This window comes from Astatotilapia calliptera, chromosome 4 (genome assembly GCF_964374335.1).
Source record: "Astatotilapia calliptera chromosome 4, fAstCal68.1, whole genome shotgun sequence".
NCBI classification, from domain to species: domain Eukaryota; kingdom Metazoa; phylum Chordata; class Actinopteri; order Cichliformes; family Cichlidae; genus Astatotilapia; species Astatotilapia calliptera.
This window is the reverse complement of record NC_137425.1, coordinates 24,073,443-24,094,758: the sequence shown is the minus strand read 5'-3', so window position 1 is coordinate 24,094,758 and position 21,316 is coordinate 24,073,443. Positions and strand designations below refer to the sequence as shown.

Sequence of the window (21,316 nt, the reverse complement as noted above, 5' to 3'; positions counted from 1 at the left end):
TTCTTTTTCCTTCTTTATGGCTGGAGAAACTGTGATTTTTCTTCTGCATTCTGCCAACCTGTCTTACTATAGAATAGTCTGCTCTCCCAGCAGGTTTTATTTCTGCTGCTTTCCAGGTCCAGGTGTGTTTGTGGGCTTGTGTGTGTGTCTGTGAACAAAATCTTCATATTTCTCATAGTTTCAATAGACATTAACTACTACACTTTTGTAGAAAATGTTTGATATGAAATGATGACATTAACTGCATCTGAAAATTATTACTTTAATAAAGATTTGAGTTTTGTACAGGGCACATGTGCAGAACAATACAACACCACACAAGACATGGACATACAGTATTTCAACAACATTAAATCAGACAGATACCAATGCATACAATGGAAAAGAATCAGTTCCAGTAGCTGTAAACAATATAACTCCACACTACTATCAAAAAGCCCAAACAAAGCTCAGGCGGGAGCTGAACAGACACCAAGCATGACATATAATATCGCCACTGCAGACTGAGAGGCATCATCAAAGACACTATTAGCCACAGCAAGATGATTCTGACCTGATTTAGCACCAGTTTGGCGGCACTGTGCAGACGTTTCAATTAGTGACGGCGTTTTCAAATGTTTACTCAAACCTCTTACGTCTTCAAAAAAGCCCCGGGGAATTCACAGAAATGCAGATGCTTAATTAGCTCAAAATATCTTGCGATGAGAATTTTACATCAGGACAATTCATTTGATGATTTGTTTACATGGGTACAAACACCCTGGCAGGCACTTTCCACTAAGGATCTTTTTTGTATGCTAGGGAGAGCTAGTGTGAGAGAAATGTTGCATTCAACAGCATGTCTCATAAACCAGTCGAGAATAATGGTTAGAGGTGGATTTTTATGAAACTCACTAAGGCATATTACAAACAACAGTACAACTCATGCATGGAATGTATTACAGCTGAAATAGTTACTAACTGTATCTCATATCCCCGTGTTGTTAGCTTTGCTGCGTCATCATAATAATGTTGGTCCAAAATCAACATTGCAGCTGACCCATCAGGATGTTATGATGTCATAGCTTTGCAATATGGTGAAAAGAAAGTTTTGTTTAACGAGGGGCATTTCGTTTTATGTTTTTTTAATTTATTAAGTCATAAAGTATTATAAATATATCATCAAGTTAGGGTTTGCTATTTTCTAAAGGTTGCTCATGTTGAGTTTTTGTGATAATTTTTAGAAGCATTAGCTAACTTCTTGGCTAATGCTAACAGTGACCTCAGACAATGTCACTGGTCTGCTGATCCTGGACCGATGTTATTGTGACGACGCAGGGAAAACACCAACGCGGAGACATCATCCGTGTTAATGTAGGATCCTTCATTTAAAGGTAAGAGTATAGCTTTTAAGCTAGCTAATCATAAGCGTTTCGGATAGCTAACCGCTAACATTACATAAGCAATATAATAATTTTAATTTTATATGTTCATTTTGAAATTGTACTATATGTACCTTAAAAATACAATCTGTTTGAAAACTACATTTATCTTTATCTTATGTTGCACAACTCTCTAGATGTTAAGAGCATCTGCTGGACCGTTAAGCGTTTCTGAAGGAACCATAAAGCCCCTTCTTACTTCATACAAATGTATGCCATTAGTTAAAGAGCTTGGAAAGAAAGTAACTTTACTTCTTTAAATTTCGATTGCTAACTGAATGCTCAGACAACATCACTGGATCAACGTTATTATGATGATGCAGGAAGAACACCAACACAGAGATATCAGATCACCCGTGTTACTGAGTGGCTGCATGTTTAAAATCAAAGAGTATCTAAGAATGTAGATGTGCAGGGCTTTATGTATCTATCCATTTAAAGAAGATAAGGTATAGTGTGATCATTTGAGATTTTATTGGTTGGGTGTATTTTTACCTTGATTTCTCAATTTCTCAGGTTACATAAATGGAGAAAAATGTATTCAAGAAATGAGTAAAAACATTAAAGACATTAAAAACATTCTGTTTGTACTGAGAATTTCCTTAGGGAAAAATATTTCTGTAATTTCAGGTAATTAGGGGTTAAAACAGACCCCCCTGACCTTTAAAGGCAGACACACAGACAGCCACCTTTGCATGAATGCAAACGCTTCTGTCCTCTTCTGTGAAATCGGTGAGCAACACATTGCAGTGGCAAGACAATAAAAGCATATGAATACATCATGCAGGGGTGAAAACAATGTAGCATCACTTATAACAAGTATCCGATCCATCTCTATCCCCACTTTCTCTTTTCATTCTCTTTCATCATCTACTCCTGGCTGCCACCTACTGCTTAATATTCCTACCACTTTCTCCAGCATTTTTCATCACCTTACCTTGACTTTAAACTCTAAAGCAGTCACAGCCCTTAATTAACTTCTGCCCAACCCTGCTGGGTTTCTGCTGGCTTGACACAACCTCTCGCTTTCATAGTAGAGGTCAGATCTCTGAGACTGAGATCAACTCATTATTTTTCATACAATGTGGCAGCTTAAAAATAAATGAATAAATGGAAAAGTTGCTTATAAAGTAGCACTTTATAATACAGCCTACGACTAACAGTATTCCATTTCAAATGACAATAAGGGGGTGAAGTTTTTAGAAAAAAGAATAAAGTAATAAAGTAAGGAATAAAGTACGTAATTTAGGTGGGTGGAAAGTTCCATATGTTTCGGTACAAACACAAATGATATTTCTTTAGTTTATTTTGTTAGTATGCAGTACATTTATGGATGCAGCCCATATTATAGAGTGGTTTAACCTTCCAACCTTAAATTGTAAATACATGTCAGTTTTTTGGTGCGCATGATGAATTTTTGGTAATAGATGTACATATTCCTACTTATTAAAAAAAACCCTTAAGAAAACAAGCATTGGATTATAACCACCCTTTTTAGTGAATCTAAGTATTTATAGGTTTAAAAAATTACATTATAATTTTAGATAAAATACCATAAAATGGCATTTTATGGTATTTTATGGTAGAGAATTAAACTGTTAGTAACAGGCCATATTATAAAGTGCTATTGAAAAATTCAATTTTTGCACAGTTCTGACTGCTAAATGACATCATAGCCACTATTTTTAGCTGATTTAAGTAAAAGTTCCACAGGTTGGAATTTTCTTTATTTGCTTTCTTGTTAAGACTTTGATAAAAGGCGATTGCCAGTCTCACACAATGTATATAATTAACACTACTGCAGCAGCTGGCTAACTTAGCAAAAGTGTTCGAAATACATCATCTGCCATTCTTCAAAAGTTACAGTATCTGCCATTAAACTCATTCATATTGTATTTTGTACAAAATCTATGGAGTAAATAGTTGTCTTACAGCGAAATCAAGACCTTTCACAATGCTGGATAATCATCAGAAGTTTCTTGCAAATCTTGTCACATCAGATGTAATTCCTTTTTTTCTTGTTAATGAGGTCTGCATTTATATAGCACAATTCTACTTTCATTAAACTTTACAATACACCCATTCACTCTGTGTGTTCTTATAACACATTTACTGTGCCATATACACACTAACAGAACTTTTTGGAGTTTGTTATTTTTCCCAATAAAACTTAAGAAGCTTGGATTGCCCTGAACTTCCAAATGATGACAACTTTCTCTACCTCAACAACCCACTACAGGTATTTTACAGAAACACTGAAATCCACAGAAGCTATTAGAACTTGATAACTCCGTTTTAAATAATACTCATCAGCTATTAGCCGTAAGCACTTCTAAAGTATATGTAAAACTAAAAACTGTCAGTATTGAATGTATTGGCACTAAAATGCATTTCGGTGGTAATTCATTTAATTCTGCAGCCTTCGGGATCTACGAAATTCAACTGAACTGAACACAAGTGATTGAGGACTTTCATGTCTAAGTAAAGAAATTGTTTGGTACGCTAAGTTAGCTGGCTGCTTTACAACATTCAAATACCTCTACTCAAAACTCCCAACAAGAAAGTATGTTTTGTAAAATGAGGAATCATTTATTTATTTAAAGATGGCAGTGTAGCATTTTAGCTAAGTAGTTATACAAGTTCTAATTAGCTATTAGCTACTGTTACTGCTAACAATAGCTATTAGCTGCTGTTTTTAAGTGAGCAAATCTACACTGTAATTTTCATTTTATATTCTAATTTAAGAAATGGACTATATGTACTTTAAAAATACAATCTGTTTCTATACTACATTTGTATTTATCTAGTATTGCACAACCTTCCAGATGATAAGAGCATCTGTTGGACTGTTAGGTGTCTCAGCCCCTTCTCACTTCATATAAATGTATGCCATTAGTTTCTTTTTCCATGTTAAACAACTGTTATCCAATGCCACACAGTTTTAGAAGTTGTTTACTGTTTAGAACGTCCCTTGTTAGTGGTAATACTGGAGATGTGGAATCTTTCCCTTCAAAACCCTCCCCTGTAGTTCACTGAGAACTCCTGCTGTGTTTACTGCAAGGCTCCCCGGGGTCTTTGGTTGCTCCACCATAAACATCAACTCCATTCTCAGCCCAGGGTATCACACTGCCCTGGGTTATTTTGCCACATCGGGCTAAGCTGGCCACCTGGTTGGACGTCAGGACGCGGTCCCAAAGACCCACCTGGGACAACTCTCCAACCAAGGCTTGGGATGAGTCAAAACCTCCACCCAGAGAATCCTGGAGAAAAAAAATACACATACCTAAAATAAATGTACTTTTATTTCTAATGCCTATGAGCACAGCTTTAGCTTTTTTGTTGCCTTTGGCAAGAGCGTGGATTTGAATTTGGGAAATGAAAAAGATGTGGTGATCAGTATGAACACAAGCCAAGAAACAAAAGCAGACATGTGGGGCGGGCTCTTTTAACTACCAGATCTGTATCCATCACACATACACATCTCATTCATAGCATCACATCTTAGCACACTATCTGAATGCAGGCAAGCAGAAAATATAATTCATGGATTTACTTACTTTCTCAAAGTCACTGATGCTTTCATTTTCTAGTTTTAATTATAGCTAACAGAGAAGCCAATAGGTGAGCAGAGGCACAGCCGCAGTGGCTAAACTTTTGACTGCAGCGCTGTACTCAGGAGGACTCGCCAAACGAACTTTTTCTCTAAGCTTCTTGTCTGCTTTTAACCAGCTAAAACTTTAGTTACTTAATTATGTATTTTATTCACCTGCTCTTGCCCGAGAATGAGCACTCCATCAGGTCGAATGTGATGTCCAGCGGCTAGTCCGTGACCTTCTCCCTTCAGCCTCCCCCCTTGGTAGGCCTGCCACACTCCTCCCTTTTGTGTCCAGCTCACACAGATGTGCTGCCAGCTGCCCCTGGAGAGGTTCAGAGGCAACTGAGCCACCTAAGAACAGGGGAACAAAAGGGCAGTCCAGATGAAGCAGATGTCATTGTGAGAGGTTTTGTGAGTGCCACAGTTCTGAAGGTAAGGCGGGTCATCAGACAGCTTGTGCTGAGATTGCAAGTCATAAGAAAGCCCTTAGACACCTTTTGATGCTAAAGTTCTAAAGATGGCTCTTATAATGCTTTTTACTTACCAAAGACATTCTGTTACCTCCAAGGACACACAACTTTTTCTCCAGGCATCTATTACCATAATGACTTCATTGGATTGTGCCTAAAGCCACTGCACTGCGCTACACTACCCTGCAACCCAAGGTGGTATCTCAGTTTATCATTTAAACACATGAATGGGGTTATTTAGCTTGTCTAAATTGGCTGTTTCGTTTGATGTGTTCTGCTTATTTGTATGCTAATTCAAAGCACTTTTTCTTCCTCAATAGACAGTAGAAATTCAAATTTAGGCTATAATTTTTTATCGATCCATCCATCTATTCTTAACAGCTTCTCAGCTGTCACAGGGCAAGAGGTGGGGTACACACTGGGCAGATCGTTAGTCTGTAGCAGGGCTAACACACAGAGAGGCAACCATTCACACCTATAGCTGTTTTTGAACCACAGGTTAACCTAACAAACGTGTCTTTGGACGGGGATTGGAAGAGTCCCTGAAGAACATGCAAACTCCACACAGAAAGGCTCCAGCTGACTAGTGGATTAAACCATTACCCTTTTATGGTTTTTATGTACCCCACTAGTGGCAAACATTGTACATGAGAATGAACCATCCAGAAAGCAGAAGCTGGCTTTGAGTGCCTTTAAGGTTCTAATCATCAAATAGATCATGGCTGTCTTCCACAGTGTGTCTTTTACCTTGTCTTCCTCCCATCACCCCCAAGCTGTCAAAGAATATGGCTGCTCTTCCCCTTTTCTTCCTGTTAAAAGAGAGTTTTTCCTTCCCACTGTCACCAACTGCTTTTCAAAGGTGGTTGTTTGAATCTTAAACCTTGAACCTTGATTGTTGAGGTTTTTTCTCTGTTACTGTAGGGTCTTTACAAGATAAAGCACATTTGGGTGACTGTTGTCTGATTTGGCACAATATAAATAAAACTGAATTGAACTGAAAAATCATTTGAAAAAAGGCTGAGAAGCTTCCTTGAAAATCCAGAGGACTACAGAGAAGTTGTGAAATAGGTATTCACTTCCCACACTGTCAGACACTCTCAGTACCTTGTCATTGATGAGCAGCTCAGCAGGAGCGTGCAGGCCTTGCAGCAGCACCAGTTCATTCGGCTGTTCGGGGACAGCGTACGACACGGGGGTCCCAATGCCTCTCTCCGCGGGGCGCAGCCACAGGCAGATCGTGAAGGCCCGCAGCTTTGGCATGGAGTGCGTCACAACAGCGTACATGTAGTTTGTCCGTGTTGGGAAGGACAATCTGTATCCCTCTGGGAAAGAATGCCCTGAGAAACCTGGGGAAGTGACAGAAACCAGAAACCAGTTAAGCAGATCAAACAGTTTCCCAGCTTTTATTATATAACTGCATTTTCGTCACAGCATCTGATGTGTTTTTTAAGCTGGGTATGAATTTTATAGTCTTTCTCATCTTTTTTTTCTTTTACACAAGTTGAACATGATTTATTCATTATAATGAAAGCCCATGGCTTGATTTGATTAAAAGCGAAAGAAAGTCGAACCTCTAGGGTTATTTTTTATGCCAGATTATTTCTCATCATTAGTAACTTAATTCATTTTGTGAGTGATTAATCAGTCACTCGTCATTTCTCTCATCATTTTAAAATTCTTTTTCATTAAGGCACATTAAAATGCGCCTGCACACAAACACGAATGTTCTGCTTTTTTCTTCCATTTTTCCCCCTTTGCAATGATGCCGTACCTTCCTCCAGCCCTGAGATTCGGTGGTGTAGTTTATTGATGCCCCGCTCGATTTCCTGATTGTGTTTCTCCGTTTCCAGCCTCAAGGCTTTTCTCTCTTTCTCGAGAAGCTGTACCTTCTTCTCCAGCTCGACCTCTAAGTCGTCCATCCTCCAGGAGCTGTCAGAACCAGCTCTGTGCCCAAGATCAGGCAACCTTTCTGGGCTGCCAGACATCCCACCTTCCTCTGGCACTCCGGAGGTGTTGCTGTCTGTCTGGTTGTGAGGAAATGGGCCAATATCTGACTGCAGAGGAGGAAGTCAGTGGAAGAAAACTTGGTCAGAATGTGGTTTATACAGTCTAAGGATGAAATAAAAGTGCACAGTCTCTATGGAATTCTGTTTAGTAATTCTAGCAGTATGGGTATTATATGAAAAGAAAAGAAGCAGCAACAAGTTCTTTATCCAAACTTCATGTATACCCTAGCTCTGAACTCTAACACTAAAACTATGTTTTGGGGAAAAGGAAAAAGAACTGATTGACTGATTTAATAAGGAGTCTTTATATGCTGCGGATAGGTTTAACCTTTTTTCCACTTAAAAGAACACATCAGCATTTTGGGAAGCATGTTTTCTGAGCGTGTGTGAGTCTATTTCTATCCTGTTGCACAGTTTGCTTGGTTGGCATGCAGGCAAAAATAGTCTGGCACAACTCCAATAAGAAGAGAACATTTTATTTTTATACTTTGGCTTTTTATTTCATATATGTGTATATATACTGTATATCAATCTTAACAGACATTTGTCCCTGCTTCACTCATATGTATATATACTGTATATCACTATCCTCACTAGTATCTTAGCTTCAATTTTTCCAGATGCCTTTTGTTGGATAAGTGCAACTTTCTCAGTTCCCAAAAGGTTGATTCTGTTCATCTGGACGTAACATTTTGTGGGAGAAACGTTTCATTAGTCATCCAAGTGACGTCTTCAGTCTCAGCTGACTGCAGGTTTCCCCAAGCTTATAAAATGTACATTTGAAGAACAATGGGCTGTGAGGTCAGTTCCTTGATCATTAACATGCAAATTGTCTCAGTTCTTTGTAAGTTTACTCCAGCTGACTAGACTCATTTTGCATCAAGGTTTATTCTGCTTTTTTCAGCTCCTCTCCCTGCCCACTCTCTGTCTGCCACACGCCCTACTAAACTCTAACTGCGAGCTGGTCTCCAGTTCCCCAAACACCTGCTTCAGTTCAGCCTACCTGCAAACAGATCACGCCCGCTTTTTTTCAGTCTTCAGACAGCCAGGTCAGTACGAAGCAGGCAGATAGAAGGGAGTTAGATGATATCAGCTCTTGGCAAAAATTCTAAATAAATGTATTTCTATATAATATTCCTCTAAACTGTTTTTTTTTTAATATTCTTAATAATAGTGGATCTCTGTGTTTTAGAGGCGCCACAGTATAGTGGTTTACACATTTGCCTAGCAAGCAAAAGATCCTCAGTTCAAATGCAGAAGGAGACACAAATCCCTCTGGTGTTGTGTGAGAGAGGGCATCCAGAGTAAAAAGTCTGCCTGCTGTGGTGACACCTTGCGAATAAGGGAGCATCTTTATTGAATCTCTAAGTTCACCGCAGCTAAACATTGACAAATTTTTCCTTCATTGGCCATAATTTATCCTAAGGCTTCACTTTCCACTAAAACAACAGAAGCATGAATAAAGCAGTCTAAACTTAATAGCACTTGTTGCTCCAGAGAAAATGGCAAAAAAATGTTTATTGAGTTGCTAAATATGGTGAGTCATCTCATGTCTAAAGAGAATTTTTTTTTCTTTTCAGTTAGGTATCACACACCAAACAACAGAAACTCACAATTCCATATTAACGTGATTCACTGAACACTCAAACCACAAAGGAAGCACTGAGGTAAATAAAGACTCAGCAAGTTTCCTCAAACCTGCTTGTCCAGGCTGTTCCCCGAGCACATTATTACATGGTATATGCAGTCTAGATATACAGAGATGCCCGGGAAATATACTATACTCATGAGAAACACGCTGAACATGTATATGCAGCTTTAATGCATATGCAAGGTTTTTGATGGAGCAAAGATAGATGACAGATGGAATTTCCAATGAAATGCTCACAGCATTATATTAAGATGTACTTTAGCAATCTCTCCAGCCATAAAAACACCACTTTGCAGGACTGGGTGCATTTTCTGATAAAATCAGCAATAAAACTGTCAGCAAGGCTTTTTCCAGAAAGCTGCAATATGTCATTATCGTCAAGCTAAAACAAAAAAAGCTTTAATCGCTGATTCTGAAACAGATGTGTCGTCATGCTTCATTCATTGTTAATATTATGGGAAATAGTAACTGGTCTGGTTCTGGTTTATAGCACAGCTCTACTTTACTTAAGGAGCCAACAGTATTCAACTTGTCTCATTCACCCATTCACAAAAACTCTTTTTTCCCCCTGCTTAAGTGTTTTATATCTAACATTCACACATTAGAGAACAATTTCAGGATCAGTATCTTACCCAAGGATACTTTGGCCTGCAGACTAGAGGCTGGAAAAGCGAGAAATCAAACTACCAACCACTGGCGGATCTAGAAGATTTTACATGAGGGGCCAAAGATGGGGCGAGAGGTCTAGTCAGGGTGCCAGTCACTCCCTTTGCCTCCCTGGTGATCTGCCCCTCCCACCACCTTTAGTAGAAGACCTGCTGTACCACCTGAGCTACCCTAAAAAAAATGATGCTCACATTAGTTCTGCTTTATAAGTCTGTACTGCAGCGCCAACTGTAACTGCTAGTACATTTGTTGGCATGATCTCAGAGATGATTAGGAGAGTTTGTTTGGGGTTTTTTTTGCCATATTTCTTTGTGTGTCTTTCTTTGTCTGTGAGGCTGTATTTAAAAGCACAACAGTGCTTTGAGCAAAATGCAGACCGAGTTTCACATGTGAGGTTTTAACCTAATGTTGGTCACAGATGAAATATCAGCAGCACATCCAAATTAGAGCTCATCCTGCAAATTTCAGGACATTCAGAAGTGGTTGAAATACGTTACTAAAAATACAAGTGAAAATAAAGCACGCACAGTGGCACTGGAGCAAAAGTCAAGTCAGCCTCTGCAGTAATTAAATATTTTTATTCATGCTCCTGGCACACTAGTTTAAGAGAAGAAATGTCTTATTTTATATGATTAGTAAAAAACTGATGCTTACTGTATAATACAGACAATAATACCCAGAACAAGAAGGCTCTTTGATTTAAATTTTCAAGCACTGTGTGGTGCTTCTGCTGTAATATATTGAAGCTAATGTGTTAATGCTGATGGGATATGTTCAATTCAGATTAATTGCTCTCCTGATACGTGAGGAGACATCATGACAGTTATTTTTCCTTTTTGTTTTTCTGGCTGTACAAATATTTGGGCATAGCTGGCTGTATTAGGAGCTGCAGCAGACTAGACATGATGCAAAACAACATCTGCAGACCACATGCAAGAAGAAAGCTAGGTTCAGGGGATTTAACCAGTGCTTTCCACCTTTGACCACCAGTTCACAAGGTCTGAAAAAAAAATCTAAATCTGCTGTACCTGTACGTGACTTGGATGGTGGAAGAAACAGTTTGGGGGGGGGGGGGGGGAGTACGTGGGCGAAAGAAAAAAACAAGAGATAAAATAGCAACAGAGCAGGAATTCAACTCAGGCACAACTTAAGTTCTGTGAGAACAGGGATGAAAGTCGTCTGACAGCAGTGTAGGGTGATAAGGTTATGTGTGACAGATCACATGGATGCATCCTATAGAGGTTTTCTCTGACAGTGGCAATGCAGACACAACAGACCGAACAAAGGAAGTGACCCACCACACAAGCATGTCCTACATAAACTACATCAGAGGAGCAGAACTGCAGGGAAACACAATCAGCCTGTGTTTGGACCAAACAAACAGGAACCTCCTGAATTATTCATGTCATTTCTTTAGCCCCAAAATGAGGTTATCCTTCATCTGAATCTGGTCAAGTAAGAGCGTGTTTGATGTCACTCTGCTGTCTTCTTTCCTTCACTGCCTCCTGCTCTCCCTGCACGCATCACTCTTCACTCTTTCCATTATTTTATCATTTCAGTTCTGGAATTAGCAACAGTGTATGTGGGCTTCATTACATATGTCAGGTGTGATGACATGGAGAAAATTTGGTGTTATTAACAACTGACACAAACACTGTAGCAGATAGTTCACTGAAAAAAATAAACCCCTTGTTTTCATGGGTCATATCCATAAATCCTAAAGGGAGCTCTAGAGTGAAGAAGAAATAAACAGCTAGGTGTCTTCACAGTGGCCAGCATGGAGGAGTGTGTTATAAATATTTAAAACAGCTCCCTCTCCATCAGTCTTACACTGTGGAGATTCTTCTTTGTGCCCTCAGGTGCCTGTGGTGACTAAATACTGCTCCCTGGGATTAATTACACCTCGATCAAGTGCTGCTTGATTTGTATGCAGAGTGTGGTTTGTGTGCTTTTCTCGACACTCTACCTACCTCCAGTTTCTCTATACGGTCTTTGAGCTGAGTTATAGCCTGCTCCAGTTCATCCACAGCTCGCACTGTGAGCAGGTGGACACCGTCGGAGGTCGCAGACGGGCTGTCCCGCACCATGATCCGGTCCAGGTGCGCCTCCTGCGCCGCGCCTTTTCCTCCTCGCAGCGCCGCGGAGCTCCCACGTCTTCCCGCGCTGCTGCTGCCGCTGCTCCTACCACTTTTCCCGTCCAGCCCCTTCTCACACTCGGACAGCTTCCCCGTCAGATCCCTTATGGTCCGCTGGTCTGTTAAGATTTGGTCTTTCTGCTGCAGAACGGTCTGCCGGAGCTCCTCCGCGGTGGTGCGGAGGTAGCCCCAGTCTTCGCCTGCGTACAACGACGGGTCGTCCGCTTGTTGCTGAAAGTTTTTCGGGTTGCACTCCCCGGCTGGGATCGGAGTGCAGATCAGCCGACTGACGGTCGGGTCATGTCCGGTGAGTCCGGTGACCCCGTCCAGCCCGCCGAGCCCGATGTTGAAGGTAGGAGCTTCTGAATCGGGCGTTTCAGAACCGTGGAGAGCACCCAGGGAGCCGGGCCGGGCCACGGAGCCCGCAGCGGCGGGTGTCTGCGCCGCGGCGTCCGGGTACAGCGAGTGGTTGTCGACTGCTGGTTGCTGTTGAGCCGCAGCAGCCTTGGAGGATCCGGTGTGGACAGCCGCGATGATGCAGATAACCGCTCCGATGAAGGCCACCATCCCGGCGGCCAATATAATAACGATGAACTTCAGGGTGGCGGCGGGGGCGATCGATTATTAGAAAAATCTAATAACAATAATAATAATAACACTCCTTATCTGCAAGAAATAAAAAGGAATCTTGCCACCAAATAAAGCTAAATAAAGTGTGAAATGACTGAAGTTTAGTCTGTATAAATGAGAGAGAGGGACAAAAATCACTCCTCACATCCCCGCTTTAAGAGAAAAAAAAAAACAGGAGATGGAAAAATGAGAGTTCCGCACCATAATTGAGTGATCACGGAGTCAACAGAAAATATCAGAAGCAGATCGTGTGTTCCACCTCCTCCTCCTCCTGTTCAGCGCGCATGTCCTCGGTTTTCAGGCAAAAAATCCAGCCTGTTAATGCCGAGACGGAATCACGAGGGGGAGAGAGATGGAGGAGAGAGAGGAGAAGTTAAATGTAAAAAAAAAAAAAAAATACAGGACACACCTGTCCCCCACCTGCACTGTGTTTAACAGCACAACTTTAACCTTTGGGGAGGGCGGTTTGGACGAGCGACCCTTTTCTCCCCCGTTTTCACAGATAAATTTTATTTTGCAGAATACATGCAAAGAAATTTTGGAGGAGAGGTGATTTTGTTCTTTCCATTTTCACTTCAGCTTCCATCAAATTCTGAGCCAGCTTTGTCCTGCATACATACATAAAAAAAAACCTCCCATTACACGAGAAAATTAGTTTTTCGGCCCTTTGGCTACAGCTATATTTTCCAGCTCAACAACACATTACAGACCGGCTATACTGTAATGTGATGTGTGCAGAGCCATAATTCACCCGGGAGGCTCCCTGTGGAACAGCGCCACAGCAGCAGAGATGACAAAATGATGACCCTAGTGTGTGTGTGTGTGTGTGTGTGTGTGTGTGTGTGTGTGTGTGTGTGTGTGTGTGTGTGTGTGTGTGTGTGTGTGTGTGTGTGTGTGTGTGATAAAGACCCGGAACTAATAAGAGGTTTCATTACACCGTGTGATGCACAGTCTTAATTAAAAAAAATGTATTTATGCATGTGCTTTAGATAGAAAATGGGAGCCAGCATATAGGCTGGTGTGGGAACAATCCCAGTCTCCCTGGTATGAAAATGAGCGTTGCAGTATGCATTCTCACACTTGTAACAAGGGGATTTACCTTAAGACTGCTCAAAGTCACAGGTATTAAAGGCTCAAACTTAAGATAGGTGAGGGAGATGACATCCAAGATGTCTGCTGTGGAAAAAAGCTCATGGGCTTCACTAGATCGAGAATATTAAAAAAGATTAATGAGTCGTTTAGATATGAAGAGAGGTAACTGAGAAATGTAAATAGAAGCAAGTCACATTAAGTAGCACATAGCAAGTGTCTGAGCACTGCCGCAGTAGCATGTGTTATTGTAGCTTTCTTTCCAGAACATGTGAGTGTGCAAGTACTTCAGTGGGGGAAATAATTAGTTGATACCCTGCAGAAACTGTTGCATGGCCAACACAGAAAGACAGACAACCACTCACACATAAGAACATGGAGACACCATGCAGAAAGGCTGAAAAATGAAAGATTTGAACCCAGGACCGCTCAAAAATCCTTAGAGGAATAAATATTATGTAAAAACTATCAATTATTTTGAATGTTATTTAGTGACATAAGTATTTGATCGTGAAGGGAAACGATGTAGTACTGGAGGTTGGAGAAACCCTTGTTGCCAAGTACAGCAGTAAGATGTTTCTTATAGTTGGTCATTGGGTTTGCACACATCTCATTTTGGCCCACTCCTCTTTACAGAAACTTTCTAAATCCTTTTGGTTTCTTTGGTGTTGCTTAGCAACTTGAAGCATCAGCTCCCTCCAGAGATATTCTATTGTACTGAGGTCTGGAGACTGGCTAGGCATGACCTGGATGTGATCCTTCTTTGAGTCACTGTCATGCTGGAAGAGCCATCCACGACCCATCTTCAGTGTTCTGGTTCAGGAAAGATCATCTAAGATTTTATGTCCATTGTCCCGTCAGCGTGGTTAGTTATCCTGTAACCAGAAACATAGCTTCAAAGCATAATGTTTCCACCTCCCTGCTTGACTGTGGGGATGGTGTTCTTTGGGTCATGCTCAGCATTTCTCTTTCTCCATGGCGGGCTGAGTTCATGGCAAACTGCTCGGTTTTGGTTTCTTCTGACCACAGCACTTCCTCCCAAACCTTCTCCGAATCAGATTTTCAGTGAAAAACAAAAGATGGGCCTTCTTGAGCAGTGGGACCTTGTGTGTGCTGTAAGTTTTCAAACCAACATGGTTACCAGTGGTGTTCTTGATGATTGTGGTCCCACTGTCTTCAGTTCATTAATAAGCTCCTTCCATGTAGTTTCTGACTTTTTTTAGTTTTATATTTCTTGAATTTCTGGATCATCAGACCAGCAGGTCTCACCTTCTCACCAAGTTTCTTGTTGATGGTCTTATAGTCCACTCCAGCCTTATGCAGGTCTGCAATCACGTCCCTCACATCCTTTCACAGCTCTTTGATCTGGCCCTTGGTCGTGGGGAGGTTGGATTGGAAGAAAGTGATTCTATGGATGGACGTGTTTTATACACACATTGAGTTGAGATCAGGACTATCAGTAACTGTGGGAGCTAGAACTGTGGCTGTTTTGTAGTGGATCAAAGTGTTACTTGACTCAATGACATGTAAATTGATCTATAACTTTATGTAATGTGTGTTTTTCTAGAATTTTGGCTGATATATCTCTCTTTATTAAATTAAACTGCCATAAAAATGACAGACTGTTCATTTCTTTGTACGTGAGCAGTTTGCAAGTGAGACTAACAACAGAGCCTTCAACATACAAGCATGCACAATATATTGCACACAAAACTGTATGATGTTGCCTGCAGTAATTCTTGTGGCTGTGAATGTTTTAAATGAATATTACATTATATTTTCTTTGGTTTCTTTGGATTTTTTTTGGTAAACAAAATAAAGGGTCAGCCCTGTAGCATGGTTTGTTTTTAGTCCATTGAGCTGTATTATAAAAGATGTGAGTGCATTAAGAAGGCCAGTCTGGGTAAAGCATGCTGGACTCTGCTGCTGCTGGCCAGTTAATGATAGAAATGCAGTCCTGATCTATTACGTCTATAAAAGCTTTTGTGAGACTCTGTGCCCAGCATGTCTGAGCTCAGTTTATTATCTCAGTCACCCTTGACCTTTGTGTTGTGTGCTACTGCGCTGTTAGAGCTTTAAAGTTTTTTTTTTTCTGTGATAGAAATGTTTCATTTTGCTGTTGCACTTTTTGCACAGGGTTTTATCTGAAATCTACGAAGAGATTTCTGGGTCTGTAATTTATTATAGCTTAAAAAATTAACCAAAGGTTTCACTAAGTGTTTCTGGACTCTGTGCCTGGCTTCTTCATCAGGATAAAAAATAGAAGACAATCGATGCCCTAAAATTGACTAAAGGAATACATCATTGTCCATGCAACACCCACACCTCTTTCCTGGGAGTTCATGAGGAGTTCACTGACACTCACATGTTTAAAAAACAACCTACAGGCTGACAATAATACATCCATCTGACCTGCGAGATGAATGCAGTGTGTGTTTCAGCTTGCCAGCAGGATGGTCGCGTACCAAAATGTGATAGTTGAAGTAAAGAGAGGAGTCGATAACCTTCCTCCCACACACTTGAGATGTTGATCAAATATGGCAAACAACTCTGCCCCTGTCTTTCTGAACAATAGGTGAAAAGGTTTTCAAGTTTCTTTCCTTCCTTATGCAATGATTATGTTTTATATACTTTACACTTATATACGTCTTCCATATAGTTTCACTAGATATACCCGATCAACTGCTGATTAATGCAAATATCTAATCAGCTGATCACAGGGCAGCACCTCATTGCATTTAGGCATGTAGTCATGTAAAGATGACTCGCTGAAGTTCAAACTGACCATGGTTGTTGGTGCCAGATGGGTTCATCTAACCTGCTGGGATTTTCCTACACAATCATCTCTAGGATTCACAAAGAATGCTCCAAAAAACAGAAAATGTCCAGTGGGCAGCAGTTATCTGGGTGAAAATGGCAGAAGTCACAGGAGAACGGCCAAATAACCCCTCGTTACGACCAAAGGATGCAGAAGAGTATCACACATTCAACCTTAAAGTAGATGGGCTACATTAGCAGAAGATCACATCAGGTGCCAGTTGTGTCAGCTAAGAGCAATAACCTCAGGTTGATTTTCCAATGGGCTCACTGAAATTAGAACGTGGACGGCTGGAGAAGTGTTTTCTGATCCGAGTCTTGATTTCTGCCCTGACATTTAGATGGTAGGATCACAATTTGAGGTAAACCATCTCTGCATTCTTAGTACCAACTGAGCATTGTTAAAACCACATCCTACCAACTATGGTCCGTGCAGACACCAGAAGTATGTTTTTTCTCATGTCTGATAAGTGTTTTTTCTTTATTTTTTCATTTTTTAATGACTTTGCCAATCATTTTGTTTGTGTTGATCAGTGTTTTTAAAAGCACAAATGTGTTGAGGTCCCAGGGGACCCAATCCAAAGCATCCAATACTGCATATGGACTTTTAATAAACTGAACAATTTGTCCCCTTAATTTTTGCCATGGATACTACATTAACGTATAATTATCAAGGTGGATATGAGCACTCTGTCAATCATTTTAAAAAAGAAATATTCAGTTGACATAATAATATATTTCTTTCTTTAAATGACATTAGTTGCATAGCTAATAATGCTGCTTTGAGAAGAAACAGGTTCATTCATTCATTTTCATAAACACTAAAAATAAGAATCATCAAGAAGCTTTCAACGCTTTTACATCCTACAAGGCATATACACTGCCCCCGGACCACTGCCGCTATAAAAATCAACTGGTATATGTATTAATCCAAGAAGAAAAGGAGAAAAAACTAGCGCCTGAAAAATGCTATTGTAAGAAATTGTACAATAGATAAACTATCAATACGTACCTATGAGGAAACTGTTAGCCTTGATCTGGGGCAGGAAAGGAAAATCCTTGAATTCCGAGAGAAATTGTTGGATTTATTCTGTTATATTGAAAAAATATGGTTTTATATGATAATAACAGTGTAATTTTACAGGTTATTTTAATCATTTCCAACACTTTGTGAAAGCAGATATGTACTAAAGTCTTGAATAAAACATTCACTTCAGGTAACACCCACCTGAGCACACACAAAGCATGTGTCAGTGTGTTTTATGGTTGGGCCACGTTTAATTATTTACTCCTATCTTTCTCAGGCCATACCGGTGTTGATTACCACCTCACTGAGCTGCCCTCGCTCTTCAGCTCCACACCCAATCTAACTCTCATTTCTTTCAGAGGTTGTGGGACTTTTTCAGAGAGATTTAAGGCCTGCAGACCTTCTCTGGATTCAATTCACAGTTGCACTATTCTGGATATAAACATGTCGGGAATGAATAGTGATCAGCTGCATCGCTCCACCTTGGGGATTTACTCGGTAAGAAACAGATACTTTGTGTGGGCCGCGCACTTGCATTAAACAAACTTGATTTCCTCTTGAGAGATTCTTTGGGGAACTGGGGCAAATTTTGTAACATGGAAACATTTCGTGGCTACTGAGGTGGAAAACGTGATGCCATTTTCGAATTCAACGAGCATTCGCTTTCAATTGATAGCAGCAGAGATTTGAATCTTGTGTTGCAGAGGCTCCAGTGTTGAGAGAGAGAGCGGGTGTGCTCATAAATATAAATTGAGTTCAAGATTAATTGTATTGATTCCTCTTTAAGTGGGTTTGTTACATTTTTCTGGCTATCAATACTCAAAAGAAGCTGTGGTAATTGTGCATATGTGTGTGTGTGTGCTTTTGTAAACAGAGCTTGATTAATGAGTTCAACCCAGGCCTACAGAAACTGGTTTCACTGGGGAACAGTTACATCCAAGCCTTCAAGAGTAAGTATTGAAAGAAAAGAACAAATGTATGGAAGCAAAAACAAAGAAAAAATCTGCTGCTAATTTTTTTAAATGTTATTTTGGGGAAAAATCACAAAACTATCTTTATAACTGCCATAAACTGCAGTTTGGGAGCTGCCAGGTATCTATCTGAGTGCAACTCCAAAGTTCATATGCTTTGGGAATATCCTGGTGCTATTACAGCCTTAGTTATGGGTCTGTAACCAACCAACGTTGTTATGACTACATTATCAGCAGACAAACACGCTTCCACCACTATATTTGATGTGGACATAATGGAACAATGACGCTTTTGTTCAATATAGAACTATTGGATTCTTTTTAGGTGTAGCTCTATATGTTTTCTATAAGTCTTGTAAGAAAGGGAAGAGCTGATTGCAGAGCCAGGATTAAACTCTGTCTTTCAGCTACCTACATCATATTCATCACTCATCCCACTGCTGGTGCATTAATGTGAAGATCTTTAAAATGATGAAATGTAAATGATATTCATTATATTAAGTTAAATGTGTTTGTGTAGACAGCACAATTATTGTATCAAGAATTAATCAGTAATAGCAGTGGTGCATCAACAGTCCTGCAGACATAAGAACTAGATTAAGATGTGTCTCTTTGTCAGCCGCAAAGGGGGGCTGTAAACTTCTTGTGTGTGTTCAGGGCGGAGCCTGAAACTTATAACATGTCACTGAGCTCTTACCAAGACCAGGAAGTGACAAAATTAGAACTTGTTAATTTTACTGTCCCAGCGTCACTTTATAAAATGCAGACTGACAGTAATAAAGCACAATCAGTAATGTTTCACTCTTGAAATGAGCCAGTCTCATACTCTCAGACTGTTTTGCATACTTTTGTTCAACCACTCATTTGGTACATTACAGGCAGAGGACCTGGGTATATAAACGTTACATTTGAATACAAATAGGGCTGATAATTTTCCATATTCTTATATTTAGCATCTGCTTTTGAAGTGCCATATCTGGAAAATGAACTGTGCTAAAGAAAACCATCAAACGACTGTGCTGTGTGTGTGTGTGTGTGTGTGTGTTTGTGTTTATGTGTTTCAGCTCTTGCTGCGACAAGTGACGCTTACTTTAGCGCACTTTCAAAGATTGGGGAGAGAGCTTTCCACACGGCATCATCACGCTCCATAGGTATGTGAGAATCCACAGCTGATGAGTGGAAACGCAAAGACGTTTTTGCACCTCACCAGGATATGAGCAGTTTGTCTGTGATGTATTCGTGGCCATTTATTAAACACATTAAAACATGAGGACCCCAGTTTTCCCCGAGGCAGCATTTTATTGCACTCATAATTGCTGTGCATGCGTAATGTGTGCTTGTGATTAGCTTTGATGTGTGTGTTAAACATAGTGTTTGAAATTATTGAAGGCACTGCATTTCACAGCATTTGCAACAGTCAGTGCACACAAGGACTAAAAGATTTCGCTTAGACTCACCTAATATTTGCATTGGGCTCAAATCAAGTGAAGAATGTGGCAGAACTTTAAACTTTAATTTCTAATTCATAACAGCTGGATGGGTTCAAAGCTAAATTGATGTATGTTTCAGGGAGTTTTTATGTAAGTTAAGAATGTTGGCAGATGGGTGTCAGATGTCAGCGGGGGACATGAATAATAGATGAAGACAGGCTGCGGGCCGTGCTCCGTTCACTTAACTGCTTTATGTCAGCGGTATGACAGTTTAAACAGTTGGAGTTGAAGACCTTGTAGGAACTGGATCATTAGTCTACTCTTACTGTACACTGTACAATGATATAGTCTCCCTGCTGAATAAGTCGAACATTTCCAGAATGTACTGCAATGTTTCAGTAGGCTAGAAAATGATGATGGAACTGGGTTAGAGCTCTTATCAGTGTTTAGGTCCATCCCCTACCCTTCACTCCAATAAATCTTGACAGCAGGAGCTGACCTTTGAGGTTTCTCAGGAAGAAGTTGCGAAACTTTCAGGATGCTATTGCGATTACGCAGAGATTCATTAAAAAGGAAGTAGAGGTGTTGTAAGAAATCAATTCAGTATAGTAACAAGGAAGCTGTATAAAAATGTAAGTAACAGTCAAATCACTTACACTGGTCCTCAAGCCCAAGAGTCAAAAATGAAAGTTCACCAGCCATCCACACAAAGTGGTAAAGAACACTTTATAAAGCCACAAAGAGTAGAACACTAGGAAAACTGTAATATACACAACAGGGTTAGCAAGAAAATAACTTCCAGAGCTAGCAAACTACCTCATTTCAGATCATCATGTCATTTATCATTAGACAGAGATAACTAGAGTCAGCACAGAATGCAGTTTATAAATGATCTTTTTTTTTTTTTTAAATAAATCATCTTAAATATTTAAATTTTACAGGTTTTTGCTACATAGACATTGGCTATGGCTGTTAATACTACACCAATGTAATCACGTAATAGACAAATATTTAAATGAAAGAAAAGTTCATTTTTATTTTGTACCATAGCAATTTATACTTTTACCAGTCCTGTATGTGGCCCACAATGGAAAATGAGTTTGGCTTTCCTGTAATAAGGGATAAAAGCTATCTAAACCTACCTGGCCCAAAAACTGATGAAGACTGCCCAGCCATCAGTTTGTGACCTACAGCTCAAGCACTCGGGTTTACTCGGGTTATACTGGCCTGATATTGAAATGTGTTTGATTATCTGAGAAACAGTGTACAAATTATGAGAAAAACAAACAAGGAGGTAAATACTTTTCATTGTACTGTAGCTATGTACTTTTGGAGCAGTCCATCCATCCATCCATTTGCTTCCGCTTATCCTTTTCAGGGTCGCGGGGGGCGCTGGAGCCTATCCCAG

The 21,316-nt window shown here is 40.1% G+C and overlaps 2 protein-coding genes across 2 annotated transcripts in view; one reads left to right on the top strand and one right to left on the bottom strand.

Moving 5' to 3' along the window:
- Window positions 1-248: 248 nt before the first annotated feature.
- nptxra (neuronal pentraxin receptor a) lies at window positions 249-13,809 on the bottom strand. Its single transcript, XM_026165565.2, has 5 exons — window positions 11,780-13,809; window positions 7,258-7,540; window positions 6,591-6,832; window positions 5,188-5,367; window positions 249-4,681 (listed from the first exon to the last, which is right to left on the bottom strand). The coding sequence occupies exons 1-5, from the start codon at window positions 12,509-12,511 to the stop codon at window positions 4,451-4,453; spliced, it is 1,668 nt and encodes a 555-aa protein (XP_026021350.2). The 5' UTR covers window positions 12,512-13,809; the 3' UTR covers window positions 249-4,450.
- Window positions 13,810-15,470: 1,661 nt separating this feature from the next.
- The window catches only part of baiap2l2a (BAR/IMD domain containing adaptor protein 2 like 2a), a 29,834-nt gene continuing 23,988 nt past the window's right edge, over window positions 15,471-21,316 (top strand). The window contains exons 1-3 of the mRNA XM_026165563.2: window positions 15,471-18,005; window positions 18,382-18,457; window positions 19,543-19,629. Coding sequence (XP_026021348.2) covers window positions 17,952-18,005; window positions 18,382-18,457; window positions 19,543-19,629 — 217 coding nt within the window. The 5' untranslated portion in view covers window positions 15,471-17,951. The remainder of the gene's footprint in view (window positions 18,006-18,381; window positions 18,458-19,542; window positions 19,630-21,316) is intronic.

Excerpts from the sequence above, each read along its gene's own strand:
- nptxra (XM_026165565.2), bottom strand. The coding sequence starts at position 12,511 with ATGGTGGCCTTCATCGGAGCGGTTATCTGCATCATCGCGGCTGTCCAC. Across the intron at positions 5,368-6,590 it reads AGCTGCTCATCAATGACAAG|GTGGCTCAGTTGCCTCTGAA; the intron begins GTACTGAGAGTG and ends CCCTGTTCTTAG. Across the intron at positions 4,682-5,187 it reads TCATTCTCGGGCAAGAGCAG|GATTCTCTGGGTGGAGGTTT; the intron begins GTGAATAAAATA and ends TTTTTTCTCCAG.